The 20,188-nt window shown below is 49.0% G+C and overlaps 1 protein-coding gene across 2 annotated transcripts in view; it reads right to left on the bottom strand.

Annotated features, from left to right (window-relative positions):
• MED15 (mediator complex subunit 15) overlaps positions 1 to 20,188 on the bottom strand; it is a 70,962-nt gene that overhangs the window by 9,098 nt on the left and 41,676 nt on the right. For both annotated transcript variants that reach the window (XM_039242840.1, XM_039242841.1), the window contains 3 exons: positions 10,931 to 11,175; positions 9,499 to 9,828; positions 8,248 to 8,373 (listed from right to left, as the gene is read on the bottom strand). In XM_039242840.1, coding sequence (XP_039098771.1) covers positions 8,248 to 8,373; positions 9,499 to 9,828; positions 10,931 to 11,175 — 701 coding nt within the window. The remainder of the gene's footprint in view (positions 1 to 8,247; positions 8,374 to 9,498; positions 9,829 to 10,930; positions 11,176 to 20,188) is intronic.

Genomic DNA, 20,188 nt, shown 5'->3' with positions numbered 1-20,188 from the left:
GTGGCACCATATACTCTAACCCTCCTGGGACCACCCGTGCCCCCCAGACATCCCTGGAACTGCCCCATACTCCTGGCCCCTGTACATGACATGTCCCCAGGAGTCACTCTCAGGGCAAAGAGGAATATGGACCCCACTATGGCGCCACCTGCTTACACTGCCAGGGACCCCCTGCACCCCTTGGACTCCTGTACTGGGCACGGCGCGACCAGCATGTGTCCGGCACAGGATCCAGCTTTGTCATGGTTGTCAGGGTCATGAAGCGTTCCCCTACAATATGAAGATGCAGTTATGGGACACAGTGCAGGATCGGCAGGCAAGGAAGAGGCTGAGATGAGAACTCGTCTCCTGAAGGGCTGACAGAACAGACGTTCTATTCTGCCTGTTTTCCTGAACCCAATTTGTTGCTGCAAGGAAAGAATAAACCAGACAGGCACTGTGGGTGCTGAAGCACAGTGTGTCAAGGTGGCTGCCGAGGGCTCAGTTGGGGTGCCTGTTGGATGGCAGGGGTGGCTTCTGGCTACACTGTAATGATGCACTTCTGGAATGAACTAGCTTCTCTCAGGAAGGACCGGACTAGAAGGACACAGACGCAACAGCAGCAGCATGCCGATGCTGGAGCCAGGTCTGTGGCGGGGAAAATGCCTACGGTGTGCCTGCCACTGCTGCAGGGGTGGAAGGAGGCTGGGGGGTGGGTCTGGGCCTGCAAGCCAGGACCCTGCAGAGAGGCCAGGGCGGGAAGAGGGAAGCTGCAGAGCCTAGGCCGAGGGTTTAATCTGAGCATCTTGGGCCTGTTCTGAAGGTGGAAGTGGCTCCTCCAGCCTTGGGCACTGCTGCAGGGGCAGGAGCGGACACTTAGCCACTGCTGAACCACTGCAGAGGGGGTGACTCTGGGGGTTCTCCTAAATGCGTGAACTGAGAGCCGCTGCAGTGAGAACAAACAAGTCCATATAGAGAAGTAGTTCAAGGCCTGGCACGTACCACATACTCAAAATGTGAAGGATTTTTATTGGTCTTATAAAAATTAGCCCTGCACGTTGATGCCAAGATCACTTCCCCACATCCAACAACCCAACCTGTCAACCCAACGGAGACTGAGTCACAGGCTGTGGGAAAGAAAAACAAGCAGCTCAAGGTCACAGAGCTGAGAATCAAAGGAACCAGGTGGGGGAGACTCACTAGTGGCATGTGAGCAGGTAATAGGGCTTCAGGGCTGGGGTTGCCTGATGCACAAAGGGATGGAGCCCGGAGCCAGAAGTCATGTAGAGGACCCTATGCAGCCTTGGGTCTCAAGGAGCTGTGCCTGGGCTCTGGCCTGCCCAGCCCTCTGTGCCACCTAGGTTCCAGGCCTACTTTCCTGCCCCACAACTTCTGTTCCTCTAGCAGGCTCTGTCATAACGCCTTTTTACCAGCAGATTCCAGCCACTTCTGCCTCCTGCTATACAATAGCTACCGAACGGGAGACCAATGCCAAAGAGCTCACACTTGTCAGTGAGCAACTGCTACTGGCATACCTGGGGTGACTTTCTTAGGAGTCAGGAAGCAGGGAGAGTGACAACAGACCATGCTGCCAAATGGCAAGGCCATGGTCTCAGGAAGGCTCTTGCCATTGTTTCAGTGGCATGTGGCAGTATGGCACAGGGCCTGGGGCCAGACAGACCGTGGCAGCGCCCTATACAGACTGCCGCCCTCACGCGAGGCAGTGGCAGTGTCTGCGCATGCACCATCAGGGAAGGGCAAGATTGTCTGCTAGGATTAGAGATGCATCTGCCTTACGATAGAAACGGAATCTTAACAGTGTTGGCAAATCTGAAGTTTTCACAGCAAACCCACTAAAACAGAAAGCCCATAAGATGCGGGAACCTCCTTACCATTTTATTCTCAGAATCTTAGAATAGGGCCTGGCCCACGGAATGCACATCGCGACAATTTGTTAAACAAACGAATACACAATGGAGGATTCCAGATGTCATACAGTAATGGAGAGCCAGGAATTCATATCTCTGAAAATGTGTGATGTACACAGAAGTCTTTATATACCTAGAAAAGAATGTGTGTAGTAAATTCTACACTCCATAGTAAACTTTAGAACAGCACAGTCTTACAGAACTTTCCAGCACAAGCCTGACTTGATCTATAATCTGTGCTGTCCAGTGGAACAGCTACCGGCTTCCCCGTGGCGCCACCACGTACTTGATATGTAACTGAATTTCAACTCAAGGAACTGAATTTTAACTTTAATTTTAATTAGTTTAAATGTAAATACGTACCTGTGGCTGGTGACTATCTGCACAGCTCAAGAAAGCAAAACTGTCTGCTTACCTTCAGTTTTGCGTTAACACAAAAAGGCACTGCTGTAACTATCTCAAACACTAAACTTAATTTTTTTTCCCCCGAGAGAGAGAGAGACAGCGTGAGAAGGGGAGGGTCAGAGAGAGAGGGAGACACAGAATCTGAAACAGGCTCCAGAGCCTGACATGGGGCTCGAACCCACAAACTGCGAGATCATGACCTGAGCCGAAGCCGGACGCTCAACCAACTGAGCTACCCAGGTGCCCAACTTAATTTTTTTTCAAGTAAACTCTAACTCCATTGTGGGGCTCAAACTCACAACCCTGAGATCAAGAGTCACATACTCCACTGAATTAGCCAGCAGGGAACCCCTAAAACCTTAAACTTTTTCATAAGAAAATTAGCTCCCATCTTCTCCATCAAATGAAAATACCAGAGCTATCCAAAGTATTGAAATGAAAATAAAGATGGGTATTTCCTCCTATGCCCTTAAGAAACAGAAGCTTGGTTAGGCACTTCCAGAACCACAACAAAGGAAGTCACTGACAGTAACAGTGTGCCTCACTAAGGTGCTCAGAGGACCCTGAGCTTTCCGGGGGACCCTGGGCACTGCCCCGTAAATACCTGTGTTGAGGGCTATCCACCCAAAGGGCTGAAACTTGACTGGACGGCAGGTGAGGTGGTGGTAGTGACTGGGAACTGGGCTCTTACTTCCCTCCCACCTTGGGCCAACGCTGCGGTGATCATCTTGAGGTCAGAGGGATAACAGACAAGGTGACTGCAACAAAGAAATGCAGTGCAGGGGGGTAGTGGAAAGGGGTGTGCAGCCTCTGAGACAAGAGCTCCATGAATGCTCTCTGCGGACCTCTCTGTCTTGTTGGCCATATTTCTTCAACAAACTTCTGATCTGCTGAGAGGCCCACAGAGCCCTCAAGGCCAGACCTCTCGGACAGGATGGTGGTTCTGGGAGACCAGGCTTTGGGGACAGAAAGGAGCCCTCCAACAAAATTGCTGAGGGGAAGTCGATGGTAATTAAAACAGAAGAATCCATACCAGCCAGCTCACAGCACCTTTCCTTCTTAGGAGCATGCTGCCTGATTACAATGCCTCCGAGGGCCTAAGCTCAAATCACCGTCCTCTCCTCAAGCCTCTGGGCAGCTTCTGGTTTCCTTCTATAACAACACTCATGGTGAGGTGGGTGAGGGAAGCCTGGCACTCTGCAACTCTCGGATATACCTCTACAGGGATGCAGGTCAGGTCTGTCCTAAACATACAAGATGACTGCAGACTGTGGAGCTTCCAGCACGCTCTGGCTCTCCTCATCCACATATATTCCTAGAAGCATAAAGATGGTGAGGCAGGCAGAGCTATGGGCCTGGCTTGTGCTGATGGGAGCCGGGTGGTCTCCTGAGTGCTAGCCACTCTCGCTCTGGGCTCTGCGTCTAGCCTGGTCCCTGGAGAGCAGGGCCTGTATGCTGTATGTAAGTGTTAAGATGAAACCAAACTAAAACAGCACGACCACATTCAGAAAGGAAGCAGAACTGATCCATTAACAACCAAAACCTCTTTTGCAGGAGGCTTGTGAGCTGGTCCCTGAGACCAGGGCGGCATGGATGGCCATTCGGTCCCTACGGCAGGTATGCCAGGGACGAGGCTCTAAAACTGGAGGAAGGCCTGCTCTTTTGAGAGGCCTCTGGCATCACACGTGTGTCCCACACTCACACCCACTGGTCACATGCAGCAGGCACCAGTGGGAGATACGAACCTGGTGTGCTAGGGAGTGGATGCTCCTACAACCATACGACAAAGAACTCGCCAGGGTGGGAGGCCAGGAAGCCACTCTCCCAGTGTCTGCCAAAACTTGGGCACAGTCCCGAAGAGCCCACCAGCCCATCAGACACAAAGTGGGACATGGGTGGGGTATACGAGCACTCACAGGGTACTCTGGACTCCCTACAGGAAGCCTCAGAGAAACATGCCTGTTCTCCCCTGTTCTCCCCTGCCCAAGTGCCCTGAGAGTGGGGGCCTAAGCAACTGTCCCTGGGACTGGCTCTCAGCCTGTGAGGAAGAAAGATCTTGAGAAGTCAGACGGTACGAGAGAGGTGGAAACTTTTTTCCAGGAAGAAATAAGCGATAAAGAATGAAAAGCTTAAATCTAATCTGCTACTGTTTTTCTTGTGACTGAAAACTCCTGAGAAGGAAAGTGCATTTTCTTTTCACCACAAATCCTAACGGAAAACACACTGGTAGTGCTGACCAGCAACTCCTCCCACTCCTGTGAGCAAGTGTGTTCACTGTCTCCTGACACACATCTACCCAGAAAGGAATTCAAACGCCACACCAACTACAGGCCTACTCCCCTCCAGGGTCACTGGGAAGCAGGGACTGGAAAGAGGAGACAGAGGTCCAAGCAGTCCAATAAGGCTCAGTGTGAGATCCCCATGCAGCAACAGGGCCACATGCACATACATCCAGGAAGTGTGCCTTAGAGGACAACTCTTTGTAACCTGAGAACTGTAGTTAAATTTTCGGTATACTAGGGCGCTTGGGTGGCTCAGTCAGTTAAGCTTCTGACTTCAGCTCAGGTCATGATCTCGTGGTTCATGAGTTCGAGCCCCACGTTGGGCTCTGGGCTGACAGCTCAGAGCCTGGAGACTGCTTTGGATTCTGGGTCTCCCTCTCTCTCCTTTCTGCCCCTCCCCTGCTCACACTCTATCTCTCTCTCAAAAATAAACATTAAAAAATAATACATAAGTATATAAATAAGTAACTAAATTTCCATATACTAAAAGAACAGAGGGGCACCTGGTTGGCTCAGTCAGTAGATCATGTGGCTCTTGATCCTGTGGCCATGAGTTCAAGCCCCATGTTGGGTATAAAGCTTACAGGCGTGGCGCCTCGGTGGCTCAGGCAGTTAAGTATCTGACTTCAGCTCAGGTCAAGATCTCGCTGTCCGCGGGTTCAAGCCCTGTGTCGGGCTCTGCACTGACAGCTCAGAGCCTGGAGCCTGCTTTGATTCTGTGTCTCCCTCTCTCTCTGCACCTCCTCTGCTTACACTGTCTGTCTGTCTGTCTTTTTGTCTCTCTCAAAAATAAACATTAAAAAAAGTGGTTTATTAAAAAAAAAAAAGTAAATAGGGGCACCTAGGGGCACCTGCGTGGCTCAGTCAGTTAACTGTGAGAGTGTCATGATCTCATAGTTTGTGAGTTCGAGCCCCACATCAGGCTCTGGGCTGACACCTCAGAGCCTGGATCTTGCTTTAGATTCTGTGTCCCTCTCTGCCCCTCCCCTGCCTATGCTCTCTCTTTCTCTCTAAAAAAATAAATAAGTAAACATTAAAGAAAAAACTATTAAAAAATAAAAGTAAAAATAAATTAAAAAAATTAAAAAGTAGGGGTGCCTGGATGGCTCAGTTGGTTGAGCATCTGACTTTGGCTAAGGTCATGATCTCATGGTCTGTGGGTTTGAGCCCTGTGTCGGGCTCTGTGCTGACAGCTCAGAGCCTGAAGCCTGGCTCAGATTCTGTGTCTGCCTCTTTCTCTGCCCTTCCCCTGCTCACATGCTGTCTCTCTCTCAAAAATGAATTAACATTAAAAAAAATCTTAAAAATAAAAAATAAAAATAAAAAAGTAAATAAAAATATTAAAAAAAATAAAAACACAAGTTAAAAGACAAAAGCTTAGGGGTGCCCGGGTGGCTCAGTCGGCTGGGCGTCCGACTTTCGCTCAGGTCATGATCTCACGGTTCGTGGGTTCGAGCCCCACGCCGGGCTCTGTGCTGACTGCCAGCTCAGAGCCTGGAGCCTGTTTCAGAGTCTGTGACTCTCTCCCTCTCTAACCCTCCCCTGCTCACGCTGTCTCTCTCTCTCTGCTAGAAATAAATAAAACATTAAAAAAAAATTTTTTATAAAAAAAAAAGACAAAAGCTTAGGGATTTTTTGATGGAGGAAACACATTCTGTTCTGGATATATGTACAGTCACGGAAAAACTTTAGGGGAGAAAAGGAAGTTAATAAATCCCACTATGGGTGATGATGACATCACCTTTCATTTACACAAGTAATGTCAGAAAAAACAGAATGTGCTGTAAAAGGCTCAGGGCTCACCAATTTTCCTGAAACAACAACTACTACAGCTCGCCCCAGGTTAAGAGCCTCAGCCATCCATCAGGGTCACAGCACTGATAAGTGCCACAGGACACCTCTTTTCTGCTCCATCTGGGAGGGCAGATGAGAGAGGGGAATGCAGTAGTGTGTACGCAGGCTCCCAAACCTAGCATTTCTTTCACAGAACCACCAGAACCTGGCCACATGTCAGGACATGCATTATCAGTAACTGCAAAAAAACCTGGAAAAAATCTCAAGGTCTAAAAACAAGATGGTAATTAAGGACAGCAGGATACGTTTATAATAAGCTTTCATGTACGTATGTATGCATATACATCACACAGCATAAAATAACATTAACGAGGATTTTTTTAAATTTAGTTTTTGAGAGCGAGAGCTATAGACTGCAAGTGGGGAATATGTGATCTATGATGTGGGTATGTGCATGCGTGTGTATGGACATCACTCCTGAAAAACCCGAAGGCGCATGCTTCATAAAAGCAAACCCACCCACAAACACGCAAGCAACAATCCCTTCCTCCTCCCCAGCTATCAGTCTCACCATCTTCACAGTGTCCCCACCAAATAACAAAAGTCCTGGGCCTACTTTAGTTCTACCTTCACAGCCCTCTGCACTCCACTGCGGGGGGAAGAAGGTTAAGTATCAAGATAACTCTATAGGTGATTGAGCCCACAGTCAAGCTCCCTCGCTGGCTGGGCTGGGTCCTCCCTCAGCGGAAGCAGAGAGGAGAGTAACCACCAGGAAGAACAGCCCTATACGTGGCCTCAGTGCAGGGTACTGAGTGTATAGAACACATCTGCTTTAGGGCTTAGCTCCGCGCAAACACCTCAGGCCCCTCCGCTGGCACACTTCACAGGCAGCTTCCCACGGACTCAAGCAATGTGGCCAAGACCAGACAGGACCGAGTTTGCGCCTTCCTCACAGTGAGATGCTGTCAGCCACTAACAGAACACGCAGCATCCCAGAAGTGCTCAATACGTGGTACTGTGCACCCGATGAGGAGCTTGGCTGACTCGCGGGTAATGAGCAGGGCAGGAGCACAGCAGGGGCAGTGGCGTGGCAGCCCAGCTCAGGGCAGCACCTGGGCAGGTGGCACTTCGCCTAGCAAGTCTGTTCTAGCTAAAGCCAATACTTTCTTCTGAGCCAGTGTTCCCAGTGCTAGGTGGAGAAAGAAAGAACCAAAGCCCCAGACTAGATGTCTCCTCTCCTTGGCACCAGCAGGATAGGGAATCTGCGGAAAATCATGAAGCCCAATCTCCAAACCAAAACACAACAAGAATCTGGCCTCTACCAGGAAAGGCTGGGCAAAACCTACTCTGTCCCGCCAACATCCAAAACACAGAGGGTGGAAAAGGAGAGCCTCGGCTACACTTCTCAGTGCAGGGGGCAAGCACCGGGAGGCAGCTGGCCAAGGGGCCGCAGCACACACAAGCCCACGCAGTCCACCGGAGCCAGGCGCCACCATACCTGTGCTCTTCCGTGTCCAGAAAACTACTGCACACCTGCCACCAGCCTTGCACTCCAAGCTGAGGTGAAGCTGAGACTGCAATGCTATCCTCTCCAAGATGGGTTCTCAGAGGACGAGGGAAGGGGGAAGAGGGAAGAGGAAGGGTGTCTGAAGAGAGGTGGGGGGACTCTGATAACACCAAGCCAGGCTGGCCAACGTGAGGACCCTGCGGGCTGGCTCCCAGACTACCCATGATCCAACCAGGGCCCTCACTGTTGAGTGCCTGAAATCCAGCTCCATGCACAGGTGGGCATGTACCTGCCAGTGCCTACAGAAGCACCTGGCCCCCAAAACCCTCACCTGGGCTCTGGAAGCCCTCACCTGCACTCCGGAACCCACTATCTGGGAAGCCTGAGCTGTCGGCACTGCTGTCTGCTGCTGCACCTGGGGCTGCACCTGCTGCACCTGCTGCACCTGCGGCGGCTGTACCACCATCTGAGGTCGGACCTGAGGGAGGAAGGGAGAATGTGATTTGGAGCCATCCGGGGCAGGCGGCGGAGCACCTACTACCTCGGTGAGAGCTTTGAATCTTGCAGCTTATCATGAGAAGGGATGAGACTGTCATGACTTCACCGGCTATGGTATCACTTTACCACTTTACTGGCCTTACCTTATTCCATAGCTCATTAGAAACGTCCCATACCAGTCTGGCTCTAAGCCAAGTCCCACCTCCTCTGACTATGACAAGAAGCATGGTCCTCCACTGGGGCGTCACCATACAGCCACCGCTACCATCTACTGCTGCAAGCAAAATGATGGCTCCCAAGGCCAAGTGCACAGTCCAGCCTGCTCAACTTCCAGGCCAAGCATACTGATGGTCTGTGAAAGCCCCACCTATGAAATCAGGGCTGATACCCAGGTGACAAGTGTGACCATACTTTACTCTTCAAGATCCTCCCCAGCCTTCCAGCTTGGCCCTGTGGGTCTCCTATCTGCTCACCACTCAGTTCCAACATGGCCCATCCCTTTCCACTCAATAAGTGAAAAACAGAAAAGGCCATGTAAATGAGTAAGCCATAAACAAAACAAAACAAAACAAAAAAACTATTAAAATGGCCCCGATGCAGCTGCACCTGACCTGATAATACTGTGTCCTCTGTACAAATGTCACTGACTAGATTTGCTTTGTACAAGAGATGCACAATAAGATTGACAATTATACTACTTCCTATTAATCCCCTTCCTCAAAAATCTGGTAATGACAGGGATCTTGGTTCAAAACATAATTCTGAGCAGTTAGCAAACCCACAGTGAATGCTCAATGAGGACACACACCCTCCCACACAGTGAGAATACTCAGGCTACTGTCCACCTGATCGCCCAGTCTTAGAATGCCATGGCCACTGCTGAAATCATCCATGCTGCTTGGAAGAAAACTGTCACCTGGCAGAGGGAGTGCCTCCACGCAGGCTACAGCAGCTCTTGGAATGCATGCGCCCTTGCCAAGCTGGATGCAGAGGCCAGCATGGGGCCTTCCCTGCCTATATGTCCAACAGAGCCCCAGAAACAGCTGCTGGCCACACGCAACACCAAGAGAAGGGCCGTGGCCTACCACAGGCCACGGATACTCACAAGTTTCAGCTGTGGCTGGGAATATAGCATCTGTCCGGGGAGGGCCGCAGCCTGTGACACCAAGGGCTGAGTCTGTGACTGCGCCTGGAGCTGCGATGGCGGGTTCTGAGCAACTGGTGGCTGCTGGGGCTGTGGCGGTTGGTGGTGCTGCGGGTGGTGCATCGGCTGCAGCTGCTGCGGCAGGGCCTGGGAAGGGGGAGGCTGAGGCTGCTGCATAGGTGGCTGCTGTAGTGGCGGCTGGGCCTGCAAAGCTTGCTGCTGCTGCTGCTGTTGCTGCTGCTGCAGCTGTAGCTGCGCCATCCGTAGCTGCTGCTGCTGCTGCTGTTGCATCTAGGGGCAGAACAAGCAGTACTCGGTTGGTCACCCCATCCGCCTCTGGGCCCTGGATCAGCCTTGCCCCCAGGAGGCCTGCCCAGGCTGTTCTCACGGGATACCGAGGACATACCCAGGTGTGTGCCTGTGCCCTGGCCATCAGACACCAGCTGCACCTGAACCTGAGAGAATGAAGGTTCAAGGGAAATATCCAGAGGGCTGAGGAAGGGTAACAGAGGTGCAGCCCCATTGAAGCTGGGATAAATGCTAGGGTGGCTGCAGACCCCTGAGGCCTCTCCAGTGATGCTTGTCTGTCACTAGAGTGGGCAACTGTACGAGCCCTGGGAAGATGGCCAATGTATGCTTTCCAGGATGAGGAGGAAAAGTGAGGCTGAGGGAAAAGTTGGCTCTGGGGAAAGGGCCTCCAAGACCCAGGAGGGTGGCCACTGGGAAATGGAGGCAGCAAGCCAAGGCCTGGGGAGGGTGGGAAAGTGGAGAGATCCCTTCAGGCCTTCCCTCCCTCAACCAAGAGCAGACCTGACGTTGGATGCTTAATACATCTAAATGCTGCCTGCTAACCACGGGAGGAAGAAAACAGTTTCTTTATAAGCAGGGCTTCTAATATGACACTGCCAATCCCCCGTGGGAGAGAGGAGGTTTGATTAGAGCTGTGTCCAGGCACCAAAACACTCAAGAGACAAAACAGAGGCATGCAAGTACTCAAAAGAAACACGCTCACAGGACGGCGAGCATCCCTGCATCATGGAGTGTTCTTCTCACTTCTTGCTTCAGTTAACTCTTACATGAATTGCTTGCACCCAAAAGTCTCCACAGATCCAGCCCTCCACCCCCCGCACACAGTAGGCTCACGGCCAGACGCCAAACCCAATAGAGAGGCCCTCCTTGTGTGACCCCAGCACCCTCCTAATAAGTTGGGGCCTATCCCTCCTCCCTGGCCCTGGCCCTGCAGGAAGCCCCCAGAGGAGGAAGCCTGGGCACCAGGCACCAGAAGGATCTGCGGGTGCCTCTGGGTCCCTGCACCCAGCACTGTGGTTGGTGCATGTCCAGGGCTCAAGGACCACAGGAAGAGGCCGGGCATGGGGATGAGGGCACCTAGTACCTGCTGCTGGTTTTGATGATGCAATTTAATCAGGTGTTGCTGCTGCTGCTGCTGGAGCTGCTGCTGCTGCTGCTGTACCACCGCCTGGAACTGCTGCTGCATGGCATTCTGCTGGGCCTGGAACTGCTGCTGCTGCTGCTGCTGCTGTTGCTGCTGCTGCTGTTGCTGCTGCTGCTGCAGCGCCACCTGCTGCTGCTGAAACTGCTGCTGCTGCTGCAGCGCCACCTGCTGGAGCTGCAGCTGGGCTGGAGGTAGAGTGGCGAGTCAGCCGGGGCCCGGGGGGGGGGGGGGGGGGGGGGGGGGGGGGGGGGGGGGGGGGGGGGGGGGGGGGGGGGGGGGGGTGTGTGTGCAGGCAAAGGCCGCGGTTATAGCAGCTCTGCTGACAGGAAAGGCGGGAAGCCGGCTTGCTGGAGCTGAACACTCCATTTGGGAAATAGACAGATGCGACAGGAGCAGCGTTTGTGTTGATTACAGAACTTCTCAGGAATTTCTCTCCGATAATAGAGGAAAGAAAGGGGCCAACAGGCCCAGCCTCTAGCAACAACTGAACTACAGTATGTGAGTTTGGTGACTGGCTTCTTTTGTTGAGGGGTAGTATTTACAAGGTTCACCCATGTTGCATGTGTGCTTCATTTCTTTTTATTGCCGAATAGTATTCCATGGTATGGATTTCCTACGTCATTTAGCCACCAGCTGATAGACATTGTTTCTGCCTTTTGGTGGTTATGAGTCATGCAGATATGAACAAATATTTACAAGATTTTCTGTGGTGCAGTTTCTTTTAGGGAGATAAAAATGTTCTAAAATGGACTGTGGTGAAGGTTGCACACTTCTGTGAATATACTTAAATATCACTGAATATTGCACTTTAAATGGGTGAACTATAAGTATGTGAATTATATATCAATGAAGTTTTTTTTAATGTTTATTTAAAAAAATTTTTTTAATGTCTTATTTATTTCTGAGAGAGAGAGAGAGAGAGAGAGAGAGTGTGAGCAGGGGAGGATCAGAGAGAGAGGGAGACACAGAATCTGAAGCAGGCTCCAGGCTAGCTGTCAGCACAGAGGCCGGTGCGGGGCTCGAACCCATGAACCAAGAGATCATGACCTGAGCCGAAGTCGGACGCTTAACCGACTGAGCTAATCAGGCGCCCCTATTTAAAAAATTTTTTAATGTTTTATTTATTTCTGAGAGAGAGACAGCGTAAACAGGGGAGGGTCAGAGAGAGAGGGAGACAAAGAATCTGAAATAGGGTCCAGGCTCTGAGCTGGCTGTCAGCACAGAGCCCGACGCGGGGCTCGAACCCACAAACCGTGAGATCATGACCTGAGCCGAAGCTGGATGCTTAACTGACTGAGCCACCCAGGCGCCCCAATGAAGTTATTAAAAAAAAAAAAAAAGAAAAATAGAAATAATCTAGAGAGACCCTCTGTATGCTTTGCCCAATTTCCTTTTAGAAAATTATCACAATCAGAATGCGTGCTCATTTGCGTGGGTGTGTACATTAAATTCTACACAATCTCCTCACCTGGGTAGATTCAGCCACCATCGAAGTCAAGATACTGAACAGTTCCAACACCGCAGGATCCCTTGGGGTTCCACCCCCTTCAGCACCCCTGAAGGACAATCACTAAGGCGTCCTCCATTTCCAATATTTTGTCATTTCAAAAATGTTACGTTAAGTGGGGGCTATAAAGAATGACTGGCTTTTTCACTCAGCATAATTCCTTGAATATCCTGGATATAACTAATATCAGCACCTCTTTCCTTTTCACTGCCAAGTCGTATTCCATGGCACACATATCTCTGTTCAACCATTCACACCATAAAGGACATCTGGGAGTGACTGCTACCATGTACCTTTGTGTACAGGTTCTTGTGGGAATGTAAGTTTTTATGTCTCTGGGATAGAGGCCCAAGAGAGTGACCAGAGAGTTGTATGTTTAATTTTTATTAATCTTTTAAAGTTTATTTACCTATTTTGAGAGAGGGTAGGGGAGAGGCAGAGAAAGGTGGAAAGAGAATCCCAAGCAGGCTCCGTGCTGCCAGTGCAGAGCCCGACCCGGGGCTTGATCTCCCAAACCGCGAGATCATGATTGGAGCTGAAACCAAGAGTTAGACGCTCAACTGACTGAGCCACCTAAGGTGCCCCTGCACATTTAATTTTTAAAGAAGGCAAATCATTTTACGTTCCCACCAGCAATGCATGAGTGATCCAGTTTCTTCTCATCCTTACAGCATTTTGGAGTGATATTTTAGCCATTTTGCTGGTGTACAATTTTTAAAATCTTTTCATTGCATCTTTTTTTTTTTAAGATTTATTTAAATAATCTCCCAGCTCAATGGTGGGGCTCAAACTCACGACCTTGAGATCAAGAGTTGCATGCTCCACCGACTGAGCTAGCCAGGTACTCCTACAGATGTCCAATTCTTTTTGGTTTTATGTGTATGGCAGCAATACTGTGGGAATGATGAGGCTTGCTTTATAGTTTATTCTTACAGCTGAACTGTTGCCTTTCATTTACAGTCAATCTCACACTTCCTATGTTTCAGCAGGCAAGTTATGTCCAATCACATTTATTGTGATCACTTGTATTTCTCACTTATTTGTCTCTGTCTTCCCTTTTCTAAGCTTCTTTCCCTCCATTTTTGTTTTCCAGATTCATTGGAGTATAACTGACAAAGCTTTTCTTTTCTGAAATACATACATTTTTCAAAGATTTTTTTTTTTTAATGTTTTATTTATTTCTAGGAGAGAGAGAGAGAGACAGTGTGAGCAGGGGAGGGTCAGAGAGAGAGGGAGTCACAGTCTGAAACAGGCTCCAGGCTCTGAGCTGGCAGTCAGCACAGAGCCCGACGCGGGGCTCGAACCCACGAACCGCGAGATCATGACCTAAGCGAAAGTCGGACGCCTAACCAACTAAGCCACCCAGGCACCCCCAAAGATTTTATTTTTAAGTAATCTCTGCAACCATTGCTGATCTTGAACCCACAATCCCAAGATTAAGAGTCACACACCGCAACTGAGCCAGCCAGGCAGCCCCTGAATTATATTTTTGTTGGATGGTTGAACTCCATTTTATATGATGTTTGGATTTTTGTTTTTTTCTTATTCATTTTTTCCTACTGGTCTGGGATATACAAACTATTTCTACTGTTTTAGCAATTCCCTTTTCCTTTTTAAAAAAAAGTTTACTTATTTTGAGACAGAGTATGCGGGGGAGGAGCATAGAGAGAGAGGGAGAGAGAGAATCCCAAGCAGGCTCCATGCTGTCAGCGCAGAGCCTGATGCGGCGCTTTATCTGATGAACTGTGAGATCATGACCTGAGCTGAAATCAAGAGCTGGATGCTAACACAGCTGAGCCACCAAGGTGTCCTTCTTTTTCTTTTTTTTTTAAAAGCAATTGCTTTTTCAATTCCATCGGGCATTCTTAACTTACCAAGTATAAAATTTATATTTTAACTTATTTCCCAAATACAAGAACCTTAGAACCCCCTCTATTTTTAAAAGCCAGTTTCATGGGGCACCTGGGTGGCTCAATCAGTTAAGTGTCTGACTCTTGACTTCAGCTCAGGTCATGATTCCAGGGTCATGAGATCAAGCTCCGCTTTAGGCTCTGCAATGAGCACTGGGCCCGCTTGGGATTTTCTCTCTCTCTCATCCACCCCCCCCCCACACACATGTACAGCTCTTGCTCTCTCTCTCAAAAACAAAACAAAATTCTCTCTTTCTCCCTATGCCCCTCTCCCCTACTTGCACGCTCTCTCTCTCAAAAATAAAATAAAAGTAGGTTTTATATGCACATGATAGACCTGGTATATATCCCTGATACACCTCCTGACTTCCATTTAGTATGATCCTTGTTTATCTTTTTACACCCATACAGCACACTTCTATTAAGAGGCAGAACAAGGGTGCCTGGGTGGTTCAGTCAGTTAAGCATCTGACTCTGGATCTCAGCGCAGGTCTTAATCTCAGGGTTGTGAGTTCAAGCCCTGTGTTGGGCTCCATGCTGGGCATGAAGCCTATTAAAAAAAAAAAGAGGCAGGTCAGAATGATGAGTAGAGAGGTACAGCCTCCAATCTGGACTGCCTGGACTCAAATACCAACTCTGTCACTGCTTTGTGCCTCAGTTTCCTCAGCTGTGGAAGAGACAATAATAGTACCTACACACACTAAACTAAGAATTAAAAATCTGTTCTGGGTAAAACACTCGAAACAGTGCCTGGAATGCAGCAAGCCTATATGGAGTTAGCTGGAAGCCTTATTATTTTATAGAGGGGTGGTTTTTGTTTACACCAAGGATTCTCAACCTTGTCCCTACTGACATTCTGGGACAGACAATTCTATGTTGTGGGGGGCTGTCCTGCACACAGAAGAGGTTTAGCAGCATCTCTAGCCTCTATGCTACGTGCCAGTGGTGCCCCCTCAGTTGTGATATCCAAAATGTCTCCAAACATTGCCAAATATCCCCCAGGGTACAAAATTGATGAGAATCACTGGTTTAGATTTACACACACACTTGCTACCTTATATGAAAAAAACATCTCTTCTCCCATTTTACATCTGGCATCACAAGACGGATGGTCTGAGAGTTAAGAGGATATGGTGAACAAATTAAAAAAAAACCTTTCAGTGCAGGTCTCTTGGGCTTTGTTTATCTAAAATGTCTGCTTCCCCCCTAGTCATCGGGAGTTCTGCTGGCATACAACTGTGGTCTGCAGCTCTATCGCCAGGGCTCTCACAACCTCCTTTCTTCTTGACACCATCACCAAATCTGCCCAGTCTACTCCTTACTCCTTTTTACAAATTGGCTATTTCTAACATAGTCCTCTGGCCTATGACGTCTGTGGTTTTCCCAAAGTAGGTGAAGGCATGGATGCTGTATTTAACCTGCATGGGACTGCTCGGCTTTTCCAGCTACCATCGCTTCTTACCTACTGGTTTGCTTCTGTTCTCTCCATTTGGTCCTTTTATTAGTTGTTAGACTCTGATTTTATCCTCTGCAATTTCTTACCCTATTTTCTTAATACTTTTTAAGTGCTTATTTATTTTTAAGAGAAAAAAGAGAGGCAGAGAGAAAAGGAGACGGAGGATTTGAAGTGGCCGAAGTCGGATGCTCAACCGACTGAGCAACCCAGGTGCCCCTTACTGTCTTGTTTTCTTTTTTTAAAATAAATGTTTATCCATTTTTAAGAGAGAGAGAGAACACATGAGCAGGGGGCAGGGGCAGAGAGGGGGGAACAGAGGGTTCGAAGCAGCCTGATGCGGGGCTCAAACTCATGAACTTTCAGATCATGGCTTGAGCTTAAGTTGGACACTTAAATGAGCCACCCAGGTACCCGATTACCCTATCTTCTATGTCCTCTTCTCTGGGCTATATTCTAGGTAATTTCTTCAAATGTTGTCTCTAGTTTAAAATTCTTTCTTCAGTTGTATCTATCTGCTGTTTAGGAGCATGTGGGTGGCTCAGTCAGTTTACGTATCCAACTCTTGATTTCAGCCTAGGTCATGATCTCAATTCGTGGGATCAAGCCCCACACAGCACAGAGCCTGCTTGGGATTCTCTCTCTGTGTCCTTCCCCTGCACATGTGCACTTCTCTCCCTAAATAAATAGATAGATAGATAAATAAAAATACTTTTAAAAAATCTGCTATTCATTCATCTCTACTTTCTAGTTTCAACAATTTTATTTTTTATTTTTTAAATGTTTTTATTTATTTTTTAGAGAGAGAAAGAGAAAAGAGAGCTACAGAAAGCAAGTGGGGGAGGGACAGACAGAGAAGGAGACACAAAATCCGAAGCAGGTTCCAGGCTCTGAGCTGTCAGTGCAGAGCCCAACGCAGAGCTCGAACTCATGAACCACAAGATTATGACCTGGGCCCAAGTCAGATGCCTCACCGACTGAGCCACCCAAGCGCCCCTCAACAATTTTATTTTTGTTTATACAAGTTCTACTTGGTTCCTTTTCAAAGCTGCCTTGTCACTCCACCAGGTATCCCAGTGCTTGTTCATTTGGAATTCCATCCTTTATTTCTTTAATCAGGCCAAGCCCATAGTTAACAATGGTTATGTGTGTGGCCCCGGGCATCTCCACATCTGTTTGTTTCTGTCCCTCCTATGGTGCCTCTACTTTCTTGCAGGCCTGCTGGTCTTTGATTGTGGTGCTCAAAGCTTGACCTTAATCTGCAATTCTCACAGGCCTAAACTGGGAGCATTCTCCAATCTGCCCTTGCTCCGGGTGAACTAGAGATGCCAAGGGCTCTGGCCCAAATCCCACTACTCAGAGGACTGCGAGGCTTGCTTTCCCCAGTCTCGCAGTGGGCCACGACATGGCAGGGCAAAGAGCGTCCCTACCTTCTGCTGGCCCAACAATCCAAAATGCATCTAGGCTCTAGTTCTCTAGAAGGACGAGGGTTCCTCAGCATCCAGTCTGTCAAACAGACAGAAATAGGACTCATTTTTATTTTATTTTTAAAAAATTTTTTTTTTATTTTTTTAAAATTTTTTTAATGTTTTATTTATTTCTAGGAGAGAGAGAGAGAGACAGCGTGAGCAGGGGAGGGTCAGAGAGAGAGGGAGTCACAGACTGAAACAGGCTCCAGGCTCCGAGCTGGCAGTCAGCACAGAGCCTGACGCGGGGCCCGAACCCACGAACCGCGAGATCATGACCCAAGCGAAGTCGGACGCTTAACCGACTAAGCCACCCAGGCGCCCCAGGACTCATTTTTAAAGTTGGTTTTACAGGCACATGATATAAAATTCACTGAGGAACAAAAATGTACAGAGTGAAGAATCTATCTCCCTTCTAAGGCTGTACTCAAGCCCCCATCCTCACCTACAGTCAGCAGTTTGTCTCCAGGACTAATCCGGGTTACATGGAGACTATCCCAGCGTGTCCTGGACTATCCTTAGAGAATCCTTGCGAAATCTCTGACCCAGGCCCTGTCCTGAAGCTGCCTTAATCACACGGTGGCATCTGGAGAGACTGTCAGGAAGGAGTAACAAATGTCCATCGGGCCACAACACCTACTTCGCATAGACCAGGCAGACAAGAGGTCTAAGGCAGAAGGACAGGGACTCTGAAAGGCAGCAGCAGGACACGAAAGCAGAGAACCCACATCAACCTACAGTGCAGCCCAGGTCCCTCCAGAAGCTGAAAACAGGATGTGGGCCAAGGTCAGGTTGGGGAGGGTGTGGGCAGGATACCCAAGCTTTGCCAGTGAACTGACTGAAGTGTTCGGGGTGAAACTGCCAGGCAAATAATGGTAGCATTCTAAACTCCTACGCTTCAAAACTATTTTTTATTATAAAATGTAAGTCTGTGATGAAAAGAAATCCAACCATTCTCTAACATAAAAAGGAGTCAGAACCAGTACTTCTCCTGAGCATCCTTCCAGAAGCCACCCCACGTATGCTGACAAGACAAGAGGGGACACAGGAGCTGGAGAAGAATCATCAGGCAAAGAGCTGAGGGTCACATGGCAAGGTGCCAATAAGGAGAACAGAACAATGATCCGAGAAAGAAGGGGATGGCTGGGGATGGAAGGTTCCAGCGCAAGAGTGTGCAGAATGAGGCTATATATGGCCTCTGTGAAGAGCAAAGTGATGCTCGTACAGGAAACTCAAAGAATGGGGGTGCTCAGGTCAGGCAGCCTAGGTTGGACCCCCAGCTCTGGTGGGCAAAGCAGAGGGAGGGACACTGCCCCCTTCAGAGGGTTACTATGAGCGATGCATGAGAAAAATACATCGACACATCACAACCTGTACATGAATCAAGGTCACAGCAGCTTTATTTGCAACAGCCAAACCTGGAAACAACCTTCAAGGGTGAATGAATACGCAAACTGTGGTACACCCAGTCCATGGAATACAATTCAGCAATGAACAGGAACGACTTACTGAGGCGACTTGGGAGAATCTCAAAGGCATTGTGCTGAGGGAAAAAAGTCAGTCTCAAATGTCAAACATTGTGCAATTCCATCGATGTGACACTTGCAAAGTGACAATTACAGAGATGGGGAACAGATTAGTGGTTGCCAGGGCTTGAAGCTGGAGGGAGGGTGTGATTATTAAGAGATAACACAACAGCTTGCTATTGGTGATGGAGCAGCCCTGCATGCCGACCCTGGTGGTGACACCACACGTGATAAAATCTCACAAACTACACGCACGGAAGCTCATGGGCAAGAATGCATGTAAAAACTGGAGATGTCTGAAAAAAGGCCACCTGAGTAATTAGCAGCATTGTCCTAATGTACATTTCTCAGTTTTGAAAATGTAGCACGAAAGCAAAATAAGTCAGGCAGAGAAGGACAGCTACCATATGTTTGCATGTATAGGAGGATTAAGAGGAACTTAACGGAGGACCATGGGGGAGAAGAAGGGGAAAAATAGTTGGGGAGAGGGAGGGAGGCAAACCATGAGAGACTCTTGAATGCTGAGAACAAACTGAGGACTGATGGGGGTGGGGGGGAGGGGAAGGGGGTGATGGGCGTGGGGGAGGGCACTTGTAGGGATGAGCACTGGGGGTTATATGGAAACCAACTTGACAATAAACTATTTAAAAAAAAATGTAGCACAATGTTAGCACTGGGGAAGCTGGGTGAAGGGCATGCGGGCACTCTGTGCCATTCTGCAGCTTCCTATGATTCTTAGACTATTTCAAAAATAAAAAGGGAAAAAGTACTGAAGCACTTTGCAGTGCTGAAGTACACTCTGCATACTGAATTACTGGTTATAAAAATCAAACGCCCAACGAAGCAGGCCCTGGAAAGAGGAGGAAGACCCGCGCTATGTGCCCATTCCCAGCCTGGACTAGCTGCACAGAGGGGACAAGGGGCTGTGTTCTGCAGAGAAGCGCAAGGAGGGCAAGGCACCTCCTTCAGGGAAGGAGGGCAAGGGCAAGGGCAAGATAGAAGGGAGGACTCTCGAGCTGGAGGTCTTCTGGGGGCTGTGGGGCGCCGACAGCACCGCTCTGTGGCTGAGAACAGCCTGAGACATAACTGTTACCTCTTTCAGCTACAAAACACAACCTCCGGATGGAGTCCCGGACTTACCCCAACCTCTTCTGAGTCCTTCAATTCTGCCCAGGGGTAGGAGGGCTTCAGTGTCACTTAACCCTTCTGACAGCCCGAAAGAGGTTTGGAGCTTTTTCTCTCCATACACAACAAAGATAAAAAGGCAGAGCTACTTGGAGTTTCTGCACACTTTCCTCAATACCATCCTGAGCAAAGGAATAAAATGCACGTCGCC

The sequence above is a fragment of the Hyaena hyaena genome, unplaced genomic scaffold (genome assembly GCF_003009895.1).
Source record: "Hyaena hyaena isolate Hyena2069 unplaced genomic scaffold, ASM300989v1 scaffold_219, whole genome shotgun sequence".
In the NCBI taxonomy this organism is placed as follows: domain Eukaryota; kingdom Metazoa; phylum Chordata; class Mammalia; order Carnivora; family Hyaenidae; genus Hyaena; species Hyaena hyaena.
The sequence above is the reverse complement of the archived record's forward strand: the minus strand, read 5'-3'. Positions and strand labels throughout refer to the sequence as shown.